General features: G+C 33.7%; 1 protein-coding gene across 1 annotated transcript; it reads left to right on the top strand.

Moving 5' to 3' along the window:
• The first annotated feature begins 8820 nt into the window (after positions 1–8820).
• Positions 8821–15244, top strand: LOC128221791 (uncharacterized). Its single transcript, XM_052930393.1, has 12 exons — positions 8821–8917; positions 9377–9694; positions 10779–11075; positions 11318–11623; positions 11738–12040; positions 12239–12556; positions 12806–13087; positions 13337–13456; positions 13826–13877; positions 14096–14112; positions 14604–14707; positions 15059–15244. The coding sequence occupies exons 1-12, from the start codon at positions 8821–8823 to the stop codon at positions 15242–15244; spliced, it is 2400 nt and encodes a 799-aa protein (XP_052786353.1).
• The last annotated feature ends 1575 nt before the right edge of the window (positions 15245–16819 follow it).

Raw genomic sequence — 16819 nt, 5'->3', positions numbered from 1 at the left:
TTAACGGCTCAGTTAAACATGGTGTTATTTATGCTCGAGTTCGCAGTAAGACATTCTGTTATAATGCATGACTGCGCAGTAAAACTTAGTGGTAGTTTAATGCTTTACCGTGTGGTAAAAGCATTGTATCATTTTATGCTCACCTGCACATTAAAAATATACGTTAATCATTGACAGTGCAGCAAAACATGGTCGTATTTAATGTTTTATTGCACAGTAATGCAAGATTCTGTGCACCCCTATGTTATGTTGTTCATTTTGCTTGCATCCAATTAGGCTGTAATATGTGCATCATCAGGTTGCATCGTTTGTGCTCAACGTTGCGCTCGAGACTCAGAGTTTTGTTCAAGACGAATAAGCACTGGTGGATCAAAACAAATATAATTGTAAACATGGCCGTGAAAAGATACCGAGTTCCGGCCTTGTCGCGAATAAAGAAGGCGGCTTATCACCAGTTGTGAAAGAGGAAATTTTCGCTTACTACTTAGGTTATATCCAAACCCTTGAAAAAAAGCGTTGACTCGTTTTATGACTCGCAAACATGACCACAAACATCAACTAGCCCTTCACATAACCGGAGTCTTCTGTTCAAGAGTGGCAGGCAGACAGCGCTCGTGTACTCCACAGATTGCCCAGAGTATGAAACTTAACCCGAATGGCAGCTTTGTCTCGCTCTTGCTGGAATAGGATGAGTACCTTCTACCACGTGTCATTGAGGACACCTATCATTCAAGTCATCACTCTTGGAAAGAACGCTAATTCAAAACAAAAAACAACACATTTTTAGAGTTCTAGAGTTACGGACTTGATTTATACTCACTTCATGTAAGAAGGTGAATGACCACCTACTGGATGTCATAGAGGGCATGCCCAACTTCGACATAATATAAGACACCAAAAGTTTCTATTGTGAGGTTGTTAAATTAACCTAATATTCAATCGACGATTGTTTCTTTTATACGATTTGACTTGTAGAATGTTGAGGGAAGTTGCTAATAAGCATTTTACTGACATCGCTTTTGCAACATGAAGATTGTTACGAGCATGCATATAAATACAAAATGTGTAAATAGACAGATGCGAATCAATCCTTAGTTCAATTCCGAGTATTCAGCTTTTGTTAATATTGTCTAGTTTAGTTCAAAGGTAGTTTGCTTTTTATGATAACCACTTTTTGCGCCAATCTTATTGGGTTATCCCCTTTTTGCATGCATTGACTGTTTGTTTTGACCGGAAGATTCTAGCCTCGCAATATCTTTTTTATGATGGTTTCAGTGAATCGTTGTGCTGTGTATTTTGATTCTTTTGGTTTAACATTTTGTTTTCCAATGGGCTGCACTGATTTAGCAACTTCAGTGTCCTTATCCGCAAAACGCTTCTTGATAGCATATATGCTCGAATTTTGCCTCGTTACATCAGTATGAAATGTTTGTAAATGTAAATCAGCTTATTGCATAGAAAGGGCGGCTAGATGACTGTTAAACGTTTCGTTAAATGTTGAAATCGGCACTTTTATTGTTAAAATCAGTATGCAACTGCTGGAGAGTGAACAAGTCATGCACTTACTGTATACCAATCTCATTAATGTCCGTCTGTAAGTCTGACAGAATCACATATATGTCTTACTAGAGGAATTTGTCATTGGACTAATCATCGTCAGTTTCAATTGCGTTTCAAATTAGTTGGATAAGTCAGATTGATCGAGCATCTCATTCTTGATATTAATTTATTCATTGTTGACAACCACCTATGTGTCGCCGAGGATAAGTAACGTTGTAATGTTTGGCAACTCCTGTAGACCTCGTTAATGGTCGACAAGGAGTTACCTCCCTTGTTCTGGTATTGAAAGGTGTTCACTGATTTACCGTTATCGTTTTTAAAGTGCTGTTATCGGTAGTTAGCCAATAAGTAAATCCAGTAGCGCGCAAACTATTATTTTTCTTGGTTTGATACGTTGTTTTGATTCGTTATTCCGATGTTTTAAAGAAATTTGTAAAATTAAAATGTTTCCAGCAGGTAGTTGGGCAGATAGACTCAATCTTTGTCTTCGGTGTTTACCATGTGAAATTATACGGATTTTATGTTTCCTCAAGTTTATGCAAATTTTGATCAGATTTATCTTTTACGTTTTTACTTTATTCAGGATTGTTGGGATAAGAGTGAGGATGTGCACACAAATTTACATTTCACTGACCGTTCCAAGGCGGTACCTAACAATCCTTGATAAACATACCTAGTTTTTTTATATATAGTATGTATGCGCTGTGCTGTTTGTGGAGTTTTGTGCGGTTGTTCCATGTTTCTTGATTGTGATTTAGTGTTCTATGTCTTTGGCGTTAACTCAGTGCCATTATACCGGGTTTATGTTTAAACCTTTTGCTACTGAGCTTGTTTCTGTAGCTTTTCGCATAAATGTTGTTTTCAAAGATAAATCCTCAACCACTATATTGGCATCTAACTTGAAGTATTTGCGCTATTCCTCTTACTTATATGAATAAGCACATATACATTCCATGTCTGCATATTGAGTAGTATTGTTTGAATATGTTATTCAAACTATGGCCTTTATATATTTGACCTAGAGATTACGGTAATATGTTTTAGTAGTAATTGTTTTGCCTGTAATGTGCATAAGTCAATAATATAGCAACTACTCGATGTTTTGCAATAAAACTTCATACAAGGACTACCCATAATCCAACCTACTCAACAATGCAGCCATGTTATTATTTACCGTGTATTATTCATTATGGAACTTTATTTGTGGACAAAGTGGTGAAATGGTCTTAGTGGCAGCTTTTAGGCTTGTTATTTAATGTCTCATGGTATTACATTGATCAACCGTGCGGTATATTTGGTTATACATCTGAGAAACAAACGTGGTCGAGCGGGCTGTCTAAAGACACATCTTGTTCATTTTTTTTTTGTGATCATGGTCAAAATGTAAATAAGTATTAAGCCTCATAGCTTTTATGGGCCATCTTAGTTTAGTGCACACTTACTTTAAGACGAGTTACGTGGTATGATTATGTTACAAAACATTTCCTTACAGGACAGCGTAACGTTGTTTGAACCGAAATGTTTGATCAACAATTATCAGTGAATTTTTATGTGAATGCGGTATTTATCTCAGTTATACTGAAAAGTATTCCTGTATTAATATACTCTCACTGATTATCACTGGTATAAACTGATTATTGTTTTGCCGTGGTTTGCAGTCCTCACCTCACACATCATCACGCCTGCTTTAACAAATAATTGTTTGCCTAATACTTCTTTAAATCTGTTATTTCCTAAGATACTGAGGAGTGCTTGTAGCTCGCCATTATAGGACAATCTAACATCCTTATCCTTACAAAATTTATTTTGTTACTTTATTTAACGCAAAGAGCTGTTTTCATTATGATTTTACAAACTACAAACTTGTCTATCGTGGTTCTTGAAAAGATACTTTCCTTTAAAAGTCTCACGATGAGCCACAACCAAGATTGCGATGATACTTTTAACGGCGCGGATACTTTTAACGGCGCCGATACTTTTAACGGCGCCATGTTAAGCTCTTTAGTCGTTTTCTTTACTGTATGGAATAAAATGCAGAGGTTGCGTCTGCCAAATTCGCATATTACGTGTGATCACCTTTGATAAACAACAATATGCATAAATCAAATTTACCAAACATTCACATTTTACACTACTAAATATTGTATATCGGGGGTTCTAAAGTTCAGTTTTTGTCCTGAAAAAGGGATTATAACTTTTAGGCTTTTTGTCAGTTTTAAAGATTGATTTATTGCTCGGATATTTGTAACTACATTGTTTCTTGAGATGAATAACATGACCGTGTTTACAACTTCAGAAGGGTTCGAATCAACTTTGCTCTGCGTCATTCATGTATACCTTATATTCATACAGACCCAATGATTATTTTCCAGGATTGACAATAATCACGTGTTAGAACCCCTGATAAATGGGGAAAGAGAGTGTTTGTTCTATGAACATAATTTAGCTTCCACTCTTTATTGTATATGTGTATAGAACAATTATAAAAAATATAAAACACCATTGTTCTAGTAATAAGGAGACACATTTATAGATATATATATATAAGAAGAAAAGTACATTGATCTTCGACAATATCAAGCACAATATGATATAACCAAATGACATGTCTCAAGTCATTGATACATCATAGACAGACGCTTAAGCAGTTGACTGTTCCAGTTTTTCTTAGAATGTCCAATTGACACCTGCCGGTAATCATAGTGAAGCTATATGACAATGAATGCTATGGCATTTTGACTACTTCGTAGCGAGATAGAAATGATGATTTAAGCAAGAACAATGTACTTATACTATTAGCGGCAGGCCATGGTGTTGAATCACGTTGTATCGTAAACGGTTTTCACCATTTCCATGTTGACTCATGTTGTTTTGTAAACCGGTTTTTCTCATCCCCAAGTGAACTCACGTTGTATCGTACACCGGATTCCCCCATTCACAAGTGATCTCACGTTGTATCATGAACCGGTTTTCCCCATTCACAAGTGAACTGACGTTGTATCGTAAACCGGTTTTCCCCATTCACAAGTGAACTGACGTTGTATCGTGAACCGGTTTTTCCCATTCCCAAATGAACTCACGTTTTATCGTAAACCAGTTTGGCCCGATTTCAAATATTACCTCACGTTGTATATTTAGCCGGTTAGCACCATTTCCAAGCGGGTACTTTCTATTGTTAACCGGTTTGTCTCCTTTTTCAAGCTAGCTATCTTTTCCTGTTTGGTTTGATGCGGTAGCAAAAACATTTATTTACAAATGCTATTTTCAATGGCAACAATGTTTCTGTTTTTGCTTTGTTTGTTCAGGTAGTGGATTGTTCTATTTTAGTGAAATGGTGCTGTGTGTAAATGTTTCAAAAAAGAAACCAAAAATGGTTATACATGATTTTGTTACAAACTGGAGATTAAGAACCTATGTGCATTGCGTGCCGAAGGAATCACAACTGCCTACAACTGCAATAAATCAAACGTGTGCTATAAAATTATTTAGACTCAATGAACGCATAACCCTGGGTTAAATTATTTGCACCGTTATTTGCCCCGTTATTGGCTTAAATTTAACATTCGATCTACGATTGTAATGGGAATACTTTTTGCATGAACAAAAGGAGAATTAATAAACTATAACATACATTTAAATGCAGAAAACTTAGCTCCTCTTTCGAAAATGTACTTTGTATAACCAAAACGACGGTACCACTCACGTAATTGTTCTTTTTGTATGCATTATGCCGAAACGAGCGGAAGATATAAACATAAAATCACTATCTTCCCATTTCGAACTTCTTACATAATTTATCAACAATGGAAACAATAACAACACTAAAAACACAAACAACAGCAACAATACAAAAAATAAGAAAAAAGAAACAGCAACAAAATCAGCATGAACAAAATAACAATAATTATCGCATCGGTTAAATTGAACAGAAAGTTCAACCAAAGAAAATGTAATCATTTCAACAATAGACATGTATAACATTCTAAAAAATGAAATGAAATGAACGGTTTAAAAACATTCGATATAAGAATAAAACAGTCATGGAGTCTGAAACAATTAATGTATTGGCATGTGATAAAACATCATTAGTCAATATATGTTGATCGAATTAATGTTTTGTGGTATAGTTGTACCGGTAGTGAAGACATTAATAGGTTTAAACAGTAGTTGTCATAAGTTGAACTACAGTGAAATATAATATAAAAATAACAAATATTGCCAAATGATGTATTTGGTGATAGCGGAGCTTTATAAGCCATATTTTCGCCACTCGTGCAAATACGTTTTTCTATGTAAGTCGTGAAATAAAAATATAATCTTACACTAAAAATAAAAATATATCCTCTTTTTTCTTTTTGAAAACAACTAATAAGTAAACTAAAATATGACAAACAACTTTGACCTATCAACATTTGTTTTATTTGTATTTAATAAATAGACACAGTCTTTTTTATTCATTCAACTTAGTTCGTGCTTCATACATTTGACATTTTTAAGAAAAATAAAGTATAAATCCTTTCAGTGTATGTGAATGTCTACAGATGACATTATAGTTATTATTGCACAAAGACTATTACTATCAAACGTATTTGAACTAGAATTGAATAGACATAAATCAATCTTAATATTAAGGTCAATCATGGCCAAACCTTTAATCAGTTACTAATATCAATACAAAAGGAGTCTCAACCCTGAAAATGAAAACAAATATTAATTGCACATGCTTAAAGAACTATTTATTGCCAAGCAACTACATTTGCAAAAAACATCTCAGTGAGAATACAGAAAGTATTCTTTTATATTTTTGCTATAAAAATAGCATAACCCAAAACCAGTTAAAACATTGTTGCCAAATTAAATGTCCTGTTACCAATACAGCAGAATAATAGAAACACACATTTCTAAAACTTATTAAAATACCATCAAGTATTTGAAATGATAAATAAATTTGACAAAATATATATACCATGTTAACAGTGTAAAAAATTAAATGAGCTAAATTTCAATTCATTTAAAGTGTGATAAGGTATAACGTAAAGCCGCTGTAGATCTGTTCATGTTCGTTGTATTTGACACTTGTTCGTGTTTCCAGTGCGGAATTAAAAATATATTTTGACTGTATCATTTTATTGTTTCTATCTACATCAATTGATCATATTTTAAATGTTGTCCACGAATTTAAAATAGCTTCCCTAAATTAATTCAGTTATATAAAAAATAGTTCTGTTTTAGACATTTTACAGTGAAAAATTCACGTACATATGTATATATCTTCTGAATTTTAGATTTTCTAGACTGACCCTTTTCTCTTACCTTCCTACGGAAAGGTTTATTGTTTACATCTGGAAGGAAAACAATTGAATTAAACGATAAAAGCTGAAGATAGATGAACGAGAGAAAATAATTACAGTTAACGTTGGGGTATTTATGATGAAAATGTAAGTGATTTGTAGTATCAAGATTATCCTACATACTTAAAATAGTTCATGGATACGGTTCTTTATGATTAGATTTAGTCAATGACTTGTATTAAACTCAATGATTAGCAATACATGTATTGAATGATGTACCTACAACACTATATAATGAAAGGTCGGGGACAATTCAGTGAAATTCACGACAGCAAACAATTACGCGTAATTGGTGGAGGGGGAAGTTTAATACCTACAGCAATGTAGGTGTTGAACTTTGTTCCTACATAACTTAATACTAAAAGGTCGGGTATAGCTCGGTAAAATTCATGACCGCAAACAATCAAGCATAATTTGTGTGGAGGGGGGCGTGGGGGTTGTTGTTAAGGTCTGTCGCAATGTAGGTTTTAAATGATGTGCCTTCAAACACTTAAGACTAATACAACAGAATAATATTTTTCACATTTCTTAAACCAAGATATTTTTACTTTCAAGTATTTGAAATGATGAATTAATTTGACATAACATATATAACATTTTTTTAAAGATAATGATTGAAATAAGCTGAATTCTAATTCATTTAAGCTGTGATAGGGTAAAATATTAAGCCGCTGTGAAAAAAGTTCGGGTTTAGACATTTTACAGTTAAACTTTCACGTACATATGTATTCTTCTTAATTGTAGATCACATTCATTGACCCTTTTGTCTTGCCTTACTAAACAAATGTTGTTTTTTTCCATCTTGTGGGAAAAAAATGAATTAACAGAACAATAAAAACTGAAGATAGATGAACGAGGGATAATACTTACAGTTACCGTTGGGTTATATGATGCAAATGATTTGTTATATCAAGAATACAAGTATTGAATGATGTACCTACAGCACTATATAATAAAAGGTCGGGGATAATTTAGTAAATTTCTTGCCAGCAAGCAATTAAGCTTTATTGGTAGGTGTGGGGGGAAGTAAACGCCTATAGCAATGTAGGTTTCGAATGATGTACAAAACCACTTTATACTGAAAGGCCGGGTATTGTGTCAGTGAAAACACTGTCGATATGGGTTTAAGTGCCTGCATCAATGTAAGTCTTGAATTACCTTATCAAGGAAAAAATGTGTTTCTTTGTACCTTATAGCTTGTAGACACAACTGTCAATATTCCCGATTAAATGGGTGCACTTTATGTGAGATGTTCGAACTTATTCCTATGTATTTCTGTATACTTAAGCATATTAGTTACTAGTATTCATTTGAAGGTTAAATATATCATTGATACAATTTGAAATTTCAATAAATTATAAAAAGAAACATTCCCCCTTTCTACATTATTTCATCTTTCAATACCATTTAATTGTTTGAGAGATTTGTTTTAAATTTATAACAATGTAGTTTGGTAGGTAAAATGAATTTTTTTTTGTATAATATCCTTAATGTTACACATCACATCTGGCAATATAGCCTTTGGTGAGCGGTCAGCCTCCGAATATGACTGACTGAACCTCGGCTTAATTATTAACCACACTCAAGAAAACATCCATTTATTTCATAATCATTATCATTTCCGTTCGTTGTTGGCCTCTATGTGAGGACGGAAGGAGGCGGTAGTGAATACGCGGCAGATAATAAGAATTGGTGTGTAATAAGAACAAATGTTGGAACAGGAAGTGTCAACTGAGTTGCCAACACGAGTGGATATTGTTCACTCATGTTTCGGCGGAAATTAAATGGTATTGCATTGTGGGGTTACATGTGTCATTTTAATGTTTTTGAAAGAATTTAAGACTTTGGACTATTATTGTTAACTGAAAGCGTGAGGCAACCATTTTCTGTAGTATCTAACTAGTGGCACATGTCTAACAACCGCTACGTATCAATGCACATTTCTTCATGGTACCACGCAAGTGTAATGGATAGGTGCTGCCTGTTAACTCTGATATTTGATCTCGGTAAGCATTTTCGTTGTAATGACGTTGTGTGAACATCATTATTATGTAGCTGTTGCGTACTTTAAAACGTTCATCTGTGATGCAGAGTCTTACAACAATTTTACTAGTCGAAGAATGCCTGATATTCCTTTTCAAATTGTTTTAAAATAAATAAATTAGTATTTAGATAAAGATAAAGTTTTATTTGTATTTTAATTTCTTATTTTGTTTAATTTTTCAAGATTTTGTCGGTTGTGGTTAAGTCTTATCAAGGAATCTGTGCAGCTTCATGTTTCGATATTCACATACTCTTCATAGCTTTAACTTGATATTCTCCGTCGTAAAACATCGGATTGTAACAGCTCTTCAAACCTGAAATATGTTACTGTCAATAATTAGACTTAATTTGAGATAAAATGTCAAATAGCGTTATTGGTGGTAAAACATGTACTTGTTGTTGGTTTGCAACCTCTATTCCAGGTCTTTTTGGCTTCGCCTGTGCAGCCGGGAACCAATATGGAACGGTATCAGTGGTAGGTCCAGCTTTTGTGAACAGGGAGGTTACACTGAAAATGATACCGTTCTTTCCTTGGGGATGTGATGTAGAATGGAGATGCATTAGGGAGGGCAGCACAACATTCCAAACAATGACTGGGACAAAAGTTGAAAGATATTCGGAAGATGGGTCATTCTTTTTTAAATGGATAGCTTCAATTGAATATGAGAACGCTGACTTCTACGCAGTATGTTCAACAAACACGTCGATAGGAACAAGCATGGTATCTTTAAATATGAAAGGTAAATATCAAATACTGTTTTAGGCTATAACTACAGCTTGTATTGTTTGGGTTGTATTATGTTTAAAAATAACTGTTTGTGGTCATTTGCTTCATTATCATTAAAGATATAGCACTGTCGCACTAATTTATGTCGTTAAACCGTATTTTGTGACAGTCAAGTCCGATAATACATGTTTTATTGTTCGTAAATATTATTTTTTGTTGTCAAGTGCTTTAATTCTTTCAAGGGAGAGAAAGGTAAAATCCACATCTTAACCAGAAGCAGACTGCTTCAAACTCGGTCCACAGTCCCACAGATTTAACACTATTTACATACTCTTAGATTTAACCACTTTGCAGATCTTTCTAGAATCCCTTGAAATTCTTTACAAAGGCGCATATTAGCCTTATGTACTTCCAATTTGACCTGAAACTCTTATTTGTCATTAAAAAACATTTTATAATTCACCTGATGGTTAATTGACATAATGTGTCAACATCAAATAATACTTCTTAAATAATCTTACTGGCTATAGCCACCAATTGTGAATCAAAATAGTCCGTGACGTATAATTGAGCTAAGCCAAACTCTTTTGACTGATTGATTGAACACAAGGTCGAAGTCTCTTGCTCTTCGATAATGTCATGCACAGTATGATATTACCAAATGACTGGACCTTAATATTATTCAAGTCATCGAGACATCCGAAACAAATATTTTCGCGATTGACTGTTCCACCTATCCTCATAATGTACAATTGACACCTGCCAGTAATCATAGTGAAGCTATATGAACATAAATTCAAGGGCATTTTGACCACTTAGTAGCAAGACAGAAATGATGACCTAAACAGTAATATGCTGATAATATAAGCGAGAGGCCATGATGTTCAAAAGTATAATTACACATTCAGTGTAGTTGTTTTGGAACTAGGCTTCTCCATGTATTTTCTGTTGTAACACTATTTTTTTCTTAGCCCGTATCCCTAAACACCTATGAATATATGTTTGTCTTTTTAGAATTGAATTTTAATTGATTACAACCTAAAATTACAAAAACATAAGTAGATTAAGTCTATTTTATCATTTCGTATAATTAATAGATATTGATGGAAAATGTGGAGCTCTCGTGCAGTTAAGCCCGGTAGTACGCGGCGCAAACGTCGAACTGGGATATTTTCCAGCTGACTTTTATATACAGCGCCAAACATACAATACACGAACATGGAAGAAAAACATCAACGAGATACAGCTACGAAACGGTTCATACGAAGAAGACAAAATTTCTGAATATTTTTACAAATTAACGGTATTCAACTTTGATGAAACAGACGAGGGAACATATATTTTAGAGTGCAATCAAGGAGGACACACGGAATCAGTACACCTTAATATGCAGGGTACTATCATTGTACTTCACCAACTATTTAAACATTTTATTATATATATTAATTTTAGTGATATAAAAGAGCGTTTTGTTACGAATGCATTGAGTATAACCACGTGCCATATAAGTGTTAGAAAAGTAATATATGATCATGATAATTGGTGCAAAAGCAGCAATGTAAAAAACCTTTCCGTTTGTAGTTTTAAATGATATGCAATATGTCAAATGATTTAAATGAGTTATGTTCCTTTTCAGAGCAACCGAGCCACCCAATACTCGGTCCAATGTCCCTTGACTTTAAAACAACAGAATGCATTCATGTTTATGGTGGCTCTGACGTGTATTGCATAACTGACAATAGAACCGAACCAGTACAAGTTGTACTTTTAATTGGCCAGGATTCATTTGTTCTTGCTGAAAGCAAAGTAAACAAAGGGTCGTACCGGTTGCATAACATCCATAAACATATGGCTGGACTGTCGAGACGGAATGTGACATGCCTTGTTTCATATGCAGCCCTTGAAACACCTTACGAAGTGCACGGCATTCTATGTAACGTGGGTAAGCAAATAGGAGATACATAATGACATGACATAATGGTTTTTTAGTAGAGGTATAACGTATTGCATCTGGAATGATATTGAATGCTGTTTAAATATTGTGTTTCAATTCCAGAGGAAGGAAGCCCGCCCGAGCTAACAGTTCCCGAATTCGTTGTTGGAGAAAACTCAACAGCCGTATGTGAAGTGCGCAATGCTTTCCCAGCTCCGGCAATAGAAATACACGTTGGCAAAGTATTTCTAGCTGATGTTCAACAAACTGATTCATACAATACATCTTCTAATATGTTTATAAGTCGGGCAAAGAGGACAAAGACTTATAAAACGTGGAATGGAAAAGATATGTGTTGCAAAAGGCAAAGCAAAGATGATTTTGGTTTCAAAGATGTGTCAGTATGCAAATATATCAGTATAAAATGTAAGTATAACTCAGAAGGATTGTTTTAAACAAGCGTATTGTTAAAAGTTAAAAAAATGATAAGGAAAACACATTTAATATAACTTCATTTCCCATATTAAATGATTGTATTATTGGTGTGTGTGAGTTCGTATCATTGAAAAATAATCGATATATTTTAGATTTTAAACTCAAACACTTTTATACTTCTGTTTACAGATCCGCCTTCGGACATTTTCATATCCGTAAACAAAATACTGAAATATAACAACAATGTTTCAGTCAGATACTTAAACATGTCTTGTGAAACGAATGAATCCAATCCGCCTTGCAGAATTGAATGGTCAAGCGACAACGATAATATAACAGTCGTTCATAGCAACAACTGGACGAATGGTGAAAAAGGGAGTTACCTTTCTGTGTCCAACGTGCTTTACACTGTCACTGAAGACATTGGTGGGGTAACAATTACATGTGCAACAAAATGTAACCACTTCCCATCGCATTTATATAAAGACTATAAAATGTTATTTTCAGGTACGTACTCGATTTTATTTAATTGTAGAATTTCGTTCTCACTCTCAAACCGAGACTGCTATGTCTGTGTACCATTTTCCACAGGATCTATCTTCCGAAACGTACTTTATTTATCATATCTTTTCTTAAAGGTGATTTATCAACATGTTTCTGGGATAGGATTATAGAAACCTTACAATATGCAAATATCTATTGTTTTCTATTAGGTGTGATAACTAGTTTCTCAACAATTGCTACACAACATTTCAGATTGTCCGACTCTTAGTTTGAACACGACATCACATGTTAATTTATGTCCGAAAACTACATTGACAGTAAAATGTATTTTGGATGGCTGCAATGCTAAAGAGCAATGGACGCTACGCTGGGAAGATGAAAATAGCACTGTTATAAAGTATTGTAATAAAACAGGGGAATGCCTGTTAAGACTCAATTATACAGGAGAAGTGGAAAATACTTACACTTGCACAGCTTGGAAATCAGAAGAGCATCTGATAAATTCCTTGACCGTTTTAAGCTCAAGGACAGATGGTAAGTGATATTAACATATTTTATTGCCTTTTTTCTTTCAATATAATAGGGTTTTACAACAATGATATAGAGTATATAAAAAACAAATGGGATGGACACAAGTGCTAATAACATTAGTAACGTCTTCCCTATAGTAACGTCTTCCCCTTAGTAACGTCTTCCCAAAAATATGGTTAGTTGTTTATCTATTACTATACAATAAATGAAATGTCTTCGATATTTTTAATGATATGAAAAATTCTAATGCAGGAATGCAATGCCAGGACAATGACAATCAGACATTTTCTCCAATATTCCGATTTTCTGTCAAGAACTTTTTAATTGGAACAGTTGTTCTCTGTGGACTCTGCATCGTGTTTGCAATGGGAAGTAAGGATTTTCAATGAAGTGAAACGTTATTTTCTGCAAATAAGTCAGAACGTGCAGTTTTAAGAAGATTTACTGGCGTGAACAAACTCTTTATTTAAATTGTATTGTTTGATTTAGAAAAAGAAACAACAGTCCGTTTACCAGCACAATATTTAAAAGTAGGTTTAAAGACTGAATTATAGTCAAAGGCCAACAAGGGAATATAAATGTTTGTGCAAAATGTATTTAGCATAAGCAAGCAGTTAAATACATCTTTTCAAATTATACAACTATCACAAAATAAAAATACTTTCTACATAGACACTCCAAACTAAACTATTTGGAAAAAATGTATAATATATGTTTCAAATGTATGAATATCTGTTTCAGGATGGATATTTCTTAAACGACAAAAGGTCAACGCACTCAACACAGTTGAAATGTATGTACTAATTATAACTTTGATTTATTGATGGAGAACTTCAGAGACATGTTGCGCAGTTACTTATACTTAAATTATTGATATATTATGAAATTTATTAAGGACAGTTCTTCCGCTAAAACATAATTTCGTCTATCGAAATTTGTGTTTATAAAAGTCTTAAAAGGAAGCGTAAGTACGAAAAGAAGGCGTGAAATAATTGTTTCGATCTTTTTCAGTGTTGAAAATCACAGCGGTAAGTTTTTTATTGAGTTTACTAATACATACATGCGTTGGTACTTTTCTTGCCCTTTGAAAATCCCATCATATGCCAAGGTGGATCTTTTTCTTTGTTTTTGTTATACTACTATCTACTTATTCCGTATGAAACTTTACTATCCATTTCCGGAAAAAAATAAGTATAATAATCATAAAACTTTCACATAAATTAAATAAACATATCCAAATTAAAAGTCAGTGCTGCATTTGTATCACTTAAAAATTGAATAAATAAACATCTTTATAATATTTATCGCTTTCGAGATCATTTGCATCATTGCTAATTCTCTTTTTGTGTTCCATTATTGATTAATTGGCTATTATTTACCGAAAGCCACTTACACTTTGAAATACAGTCATTTGGAATCATATCCAGTTTTATATTGGTTCTATTTCTCTATATGCTATCATAACCTATATTTCTCCAAACTGCCCTTTATAAATGAAAGCAATTTATGATACTTTAAGATACAGACACCTCGTCAGAAAATGACGTCATACACATAAGAACGGAAGGTGTCCAGTATGCAGTCGTACAGAGGCAGCCTGCCACACAGAGGATTGAAACACAGGTAACTCACTTAACTTTGCAATGTATTCTTAGAGATTTATTCTGTGATGTAAATATCACACAAAAGTAGCTTGACCAGATGAAGTAAGACGTGCAAGTTAACCAACTTCTTTGCGTTTTACCGTAATTGTGAACATTCAAGATTGGAAAAAGTAAGGCAGTGCGCAATATGCTAAAAGGTGACGGACATTTATATCTTCAAAGGTAATGGTTTAGCATGCTTTACTACCAAATATGATGCCATGCAAGTTTAAACATGAAAGGATAATCTTTCTACGAGACCCGTAACCGGTTATACTTATACTTTCTAATTATGTCATTTGTTAACGTAATACAATGTTATATATTTCAGCAACCACATAATGACGACAGCTTAACGTACGCCGAGTTGGACATCAATTTCCTACAGGAAGCTCACGCCAGAATTCCGTCAAGGAGAAATGATATGCGGACGGAGTATGCTGACATTGAGGTTTCCTCAAAGCAGAAACCTGCTGTAGAAGATCCTGTGTACGACAATGCATCAGTGTTAATCTAGATCATAGACGAAAACATATAACCCAAATATACGCCGTATTGTATTGTTTCTATATTACATTACATATGCATGCTTTTATAGAAAATCACTTGTACATATATTGCAAATTATTGTTAACTTTTTTAAGTAAAAACTAAGGTTTTATGTAATCGTACAAATGTTCGTTATATTATACACCATTGTTATACCATCCTTCATCAAACATGCTTTGTTATTGGTTAGTTTTATTTTGCTGTAGTTCCATTTGATTTATATACCTTTTGAAAATGTAGTCTCCTCTAATATCCTGTGCAAGATACAAAGATCAGATTTTATTGATAATGCACAATCCTTTAAAACGTTATATATATTGGGCCTATACGTTAATCCGATATAGTTAGTTACTTTTACGTGTAATTTTCTTAAATCCGTTTAGGCTAAAATAGGAATGGCATACTGTATCAATCAACAACAAGTAGAAACCTGAATGAGGTAGTGTACAAAATGTAGCCCCCATTTTCATGTACCGGAACGTATTGTCAACATATGTGCGAATCATCGTAATATCATGTTTGTATATCAATGTTAAATGTATATGTCAAATTTAATTATTAGTAATGTACTTACGTACTTACTTACTTGCTTGCTTAACTTCTGAATACAATTTAATACAATAGTGTTTTCCTTATTGCTTTTATTTTTCGCTATTTTGCTGTACAACGATCATACTATTATTACACATTTGAGTGCAAAGATATACACATGTGTTGAGATTGTCTGATTTTGTACTATGATTATAGCTTTATTACACATATGTGAACAAAGATTCAAAATTATGCTAAGATGATTTGTATTAGACGGGTGTCCATTCTGGTTGTATCGTACCTTAGAGGAGTCAGCACTGTTTATCTGTCTGTACTTACTATTATTCAATTCAATTGTTTGTATCTTGTCGTTGAGTACTTAAGGTTTATAATACGTTTATATGCTGTTTTTGGTGTTATTTTATCAAGTTGCTGCAGGCCTTATAAATCTATAGGTTTAATTGTGCGATTATTTGATACGTTTAATCTTGAGATCCCATTAACCGGTTAGCTCACGTTCCCATGTAAACTCATGTTAAACCGTTAACTTTCAATTTAAAACACGTGCTGTCGTTAACCGGTTAGCTTCCGTTACCATGTAAACTCATGTTAAACCGTTAATTTTCAATTTAATACACGTGCTCTCGTTAACCGGTTTGCCCCCGTTCCCATGATGACTCATGTTGTACTGGTAACTTTCAATTTAATACACGTGCTGTCGTTAACCGGTTTTCCCCGATTTCCTATTTAATTCACTTGACTCATGTTGAACCGTTTACTTTTAATTTAATACACGTTTTATCGTTAACCTATTTGCGCTGATTTCCAATTTGATTCACTTGACTCATAGTGTACCGTTTACTTTTAATTCAATACACTTGCTGTCGTTAACCGGTTTGCCCCGATTTCCAATTAAATTCGCGTTGTATCTTAAGCCGGTATACACTTTTTCCAAGTTGACTAAAGTTCTATAATTTACTGGTTTGCCCCGATTTCCAATTTAATTCACGTT

Source organism: Mya arenaria, chromosome 16 (assembly GCF_026914265.1).
Source record: "Mya arenaria isolate MELC-2E11 chromosome 16, ASM2691426v1".
Taxonomy (NCBI): Eukaryota; Metazoa; Mollusca; class Bivalvia; order Myida; family Myidae; genus Mya; species Mya arenaria.
Note: the sequence above shows the minus strand (reverse complement) of the source record. Positions and strands in the feature narration are given on the sequence as shown.